This window comes from Nematolebias whitei, chromosome 17 (assembly GCF_014905685.2).
Source record: "Nematolebias whitei isolate Nwh7 chromosome 17, NemWhi1, whole genome shotgun sequence".
In the NCBI taxonomy this organism is placed as follows: domain Eukaryota; kingdom Metazoa; phylum Chordata; class Actinopteri; order Cyprinodontiformes; family Rivulidae; genus Nematolebias; species Nematolebias whitei.
In genome coordinates, this window is record NC_056514.1 from 40,178,814 (window position 1) to 40,183,483 (window position 4,670).

A 4,670-nucleotide genomic window follows, 5' to 3' on the forward strand; every position below is an offset into this window, starting at 1 on the left:
AGACACACACACACTCACACACACACAGACACACAGACAGACAGACACACACAGACACACACAGACACACACACACACACAGACACACACACAGACACACACACACACACACACACACACACACACACACACACACACACAGACAGACAGACAGACAGACAGACAGACACACACACAGACACACACACACAGACACAGACACACACACACACACACACACACAGACACACACACACACAGACACAGACACACACACCCAGCCTGGTGCTCTCAGATCTTTATCTGATCTGGATCATAAAGTTCGGCTGCTGATGGGAGAGGTATGTGAAATATTTGAGTCTCTGCTGGTGAAGAACTTTCAGACCAAACCTGAGCCGAAGAACGGGCAGAGACTCGGATCATGTCTGTTCATGAAGACAGAATGTCCGCTTCGCCACCGTGTCAGGTGGATCCAGGGCCGGTCCCGGGTCGGTGTAACTGGACCTGACGAGGACCGACTCCGCTGGAGGACGACAGTTTTTATTTAAACACATCCAGTTCCTGACAGAACGCTAGTGTTGGCGGCCATGTTTGACGATGAAGAGTCTGATGAAGAGTGTTTCATTTAAATCTGTTCACAGGTAGACCGGTGACATCATCGCTCCGCCTTCGATTCTTCCCACCTTTAAATCCTCGTGAGTTCTGCTCCGTGTTTCAAGTTCAGTCGGACTTCCTGTCAGCTGACTCATACAGGTGTGATATTTGCTCAGGTGGGTGTCGCTGCAGAGTTCTTTAAGACCTGTCCCTCTCCCGTCGTGTCCTCAGTCTCTGTCTGTCTGTCCGGACAGGTGCTGCCGACAACATGGCCACCAACGGGACTCCTCAGGGCTGCGGCGCCCACCTGGACTCGCTCTACTACGACCTGTGTGACCTGAGCGCAGCGTGGGGCGTGGTGCTGGAGGCCCTGGCTGCCGCCGGACTCGTCTTCTGCTTCGTGCTCTTCGTCTCGCTGCTGGCCAGCCTGCCGTTCGTCCAACACCCGAACCACAGGAGCGCCGTGCCGGTCCAGGCCAGCTTCCTGTTCTGCACGGCGGGCCTCTTCGGCCTGACGTTCGCCTTCATCGTGGGGAAGGACTTCGCCACCTGCGCCTCGCGGCGCTTCCTCTTCGGGGTTCTGTTCGCCGGCTGCTTCTCCTGCCTCCTGGCGCAGTGCGTGAGGCTCAACGTCCTGGTGAGGAGGAACTGCAGCCCGCGGGCCGGGGTCCTCTTCGTGGGCGCGGTGGGGCTGTGGCTGGTGGAGGTGCTCATCAACACCGAGTGGTTGATCATCACAGTCGTGCGTCACCCGCTGGGACCGCTCAACGCCACGGCGGAACCCGTCAGAGCCACGGCCACGCCCTGCAACATCGCCAACCAGGACTTCGTCATGGCGCTGATCTACGTGATGGTCCTGATCCTCGCCGTGGTCCTGGGGAGTCTGACCGTCATGGGGGGCAAGTTCTCTGAGTGGAAAACTGAAGGCGCTCTGATACTCGTGACCGGTGTTCTCTCCGTGGCCGTCTGGGTGGCGTGGATCGTCATGTACGTGTACGGGAACGAGCGGACGGGGGGCCCGAGGTGGGACGACCCCACGCTGGCCATCGCCCTGGTGGCGAACGCCTGGGTGTTCATCTTCTTCTACACCATCCCTCACATCTGCTGCTTGAACAGTGACGAGGAGGAGGAGCAGCGCGGGGGGGACAACTCGCACGGCACCCAGGGAGTCGGCTACGAGACGATCCTGAAGGAGCGCGGCGCTCAGAGGATGTTCATGGAAAACAAGGCCTTCTCCCTGGACGAGCCCAGCAACGGTACGTAGACCTCCGAGCTTCTTCTGAGCAGAACGTCCTCCGAGTCAGAGTTTCAACTCCGTTCTGTTCGTTTAAACACGAAGCGCTCTCATGCGACCCGCAGAGTTTAACAACTAACGTTTAAAACCAGCAGCGCTTCCTCCAGCATCACTAACAACCTAAAGAGTTGTAGTGAACGTTTTTACTCTTTGATCTGTCGACACAAACCTGCTGCTCGTTTTCTGATGTCACGACTTCCTGTTTGTGTTTACACTTCGGTCCAACACCACGAGTGTTTTTATCACCGCTCCACCGAAGTCCTTTTCCCAATAAACGAGTGTTCTGGTTGAAATCTTCTCAGGAAGAGCTGCTGCAAATGACCGTAAAACCACAGCCGAACCATCCAGAGCAGGCCTGTTCAAGTAGCGGCCCATGGGCCATGTTCGGCCCCAGTTCTCTCAAAGAAGCCCAAAGTGATGTACTAAAAATAAAATGAATCAGAACTGGCTCCACACCTGGAGCTCCATGTCGGGCGAGGAAACTTCTGCCTCTGACACTTTAAGTCAAATCAGGTTTTTTTCTGCAAGTTTTCCAGAAGAATCACAAGAATGAGACGATAAAGCTGTAAACAAAAAAAAAACAGCTTTGTGCCGTTTGTCCTTGTTGATGAGAACGTTCTAGTTTCTTTCCCGTAGTCCTCAGTTTTTATTTGATCCGAGCGGTTCTTGGACTTTAGTCTTGCTCCTACTTGAGCTTTCCGTCAACGTGCTCATGGGTCGAGTCAGATTCAAACTTTGTTTCTGCAGCTGCTGGACACAGAACGAAACACCAAAGACGAACACGAGTCACAGAGTTCACGACGGCAAATAAATCACAACGTTCCTGCGACTGATCTTCAAATTGATTTGTCTCACTTAAATCAAAGTGTCTTAATTACGTCTCTATTTTGTCTCCAGTCACTTTCGATGTGGAGACTGAACGGTTTGTAGCGGCTGCAGTCCAGCGAGGTTGAGATGTTAAACGTTCGTGACCTTTTCCACAGACTTTGAAAAGATCTGAACTGTTCCTTTAAATGTCTAAATTTACACCTGATCTGTTTCAGTTCAAATAAAACGTTGGTTCAACTACTGAGCGAGAGCCTTGAGAGAAGGACCTCAGGCCGGTCCCTTTAAACCCAGAACAGCATCAGATAAACCTGTCGACTTCAGGAAACTTCACTTTTAAACACTTGAATGAAACAAAATAGACATTTGTCACTTCACAGGAAAATTAGCAGCGAAGAGAAAAATAAAAAAGTGCACGTAAAGAAGGAAAACGGCTCCTAACCGGATTAGAAACAACCTTCTATTATTGTTTGTGATGTGATCACCGTTATCTGCAGATGTTCAGGCTGGTCTTATCTCGAGGGAACACAGCTCTCTGTGGAGCAGAAAGGAGCGGTTCTCGCGCTGCGCCCAGCTTTATGGTTCGTATCGCTGATCTGACACCTGGACACGAGGAGCGACCACTGATCGTGCCGTAACGACATCGTCAGCCTGTTGGCTGCAACATGATGCCGTTACTGCAAGAAGACGAGCTTTGTTGTTTCCAGAGAACGAGCGAGACAGGAGGTCGTTGGAGGACCTGCCGCAGCTTACATTAAAAACATGTAAAAATAAAACGTGCACAAAATCTTTAAAAACATTCGTATAGTCGGACTGGATGCAAACATAAAAACTGATTCATACAAATAAGAAAAAAGATTATCAGTATCTTTGAAACTCTCCTTTGTTTTACATGATTTTTAAAATAAAACGTGTCTTAAGGTAAATTAATGTCTTAATAATGGAAGAATTATTTATTATGAAGTTGGATATGAATTCATGTAAGTCGGGGCCTTCAGCACCTTCAGAGAAGGCCTAAGAATTCAGCACGAGAAATATTTCATTAAAACTTTTATTTGTGCTTTTTACATTTTCTAAATTCTCTTCTTTTTCCATAAATACTTCAAAAGTTCAGCAAGAAACTAATTACTTAATGAAAACACAGTCATCCAATCAGATTATTTTAAATTCATGTCTCCGGGCGGACACGTGTTTGAAGGTTGTTCCTGATTGGTCAGGACTTCACTGTCGGCAGAGAAGGCTCAGCTCAGACAAAGTCTCTGCACGAGGAGTTTAGTTAGTTTTCCTGTCAGTTATTAACCAATCACAATGCTGATTTAGAGTGGGCGGGACCTAAATACTGGGCTCTGAGCCTTCGGGAAGGCCTTTGACCACATGAAGATTTGTGATGCATTCAGATGCAACCTGTAAATTAAAAAATCCACACTGAAACTGTAGCTTGTCTTTAAAAAATGAAGGTTAAATATTCCTTGTAGGTTTCCACAGATGATTTTTAAAGTTCCGGTTGTATTTTGGTTTCATTAAACAATGACGTTTTACAGAAGGTTTAGATTTATTCTCGTATGCAGGTCAACACAAGGTCAACAGGGTAATGACATGCTCAGAACAAGAAGAACCATCTCAGCTCACCAAAAAACAAACCAAAAACCAAGAAAAGCATGCTACGAAAAATACAAAACAAAGCACCAAAAGTGAAAAAGAAATACATCTAAAGCAGCATGGTACTGTTAGCAGCGTAGTCTTGTTAGCAGCATGGTTCTGTTAGCAGCGTAGTCTTGTTAGCAGCATGGTTTTGTTAGCAGCATGGTTCTGTTAGCAGCATGGTCCTGTTAGCAGCATGGTCCTGTTAGCAGCATGGTCCTGTTAGTAGCATGGTTCTGTTAGTAGCATGGTTCTGTTAGCAGCGTGGTCCTGTTAGCAGCGTGGTCCTGTTAGCAGCGTGGTCCTGTTAGCAGCGTGGTCCTGTTAGCAGCATGGT

The 4,670-nt window shown here is 48.6% G+C and overlaps 2 protein-coding genes across 2 annotated transcripts in view; one reads left to right on the forward strand and one right to left on the reverse strand.

Moving 5' to 3' along the window:
• st6galnac (ST6 (alpha-N-acetyl-neuraminyl-2,3-beta-galactosyl-1,3)-N-acetylgalactosaminide alpha-2,6-sialyltransferase) overlaps positions 1-4,670 on the reverse strand; it is a gene marked incomplete at its 5' end in the record, with an annotated part of 28,709 nt that overhangs the window by 13,149 nt on the left and 10,890 nt on the right.
• Positions 709-4,670, forward strand: part of gprc5c (G protein-coupled receptor, class C, group 5, member C) — a 6,725-nt gene continuing 2,763 nt past the window's right edge. Inside the window, exons 1-2 of the mRNA XM_037691688.1 lie at positions 709-732; positions 828-1,829. Coding sequence (XP_037547616.1) covers positions 842-1,829 — 988 coding nt within the window. The 5' untranslated portion in view covers positions 709-732; positions 828-841. The remainder of the gene's footprint in view (positions 733-827; positions 1,830-4,670) is intronic.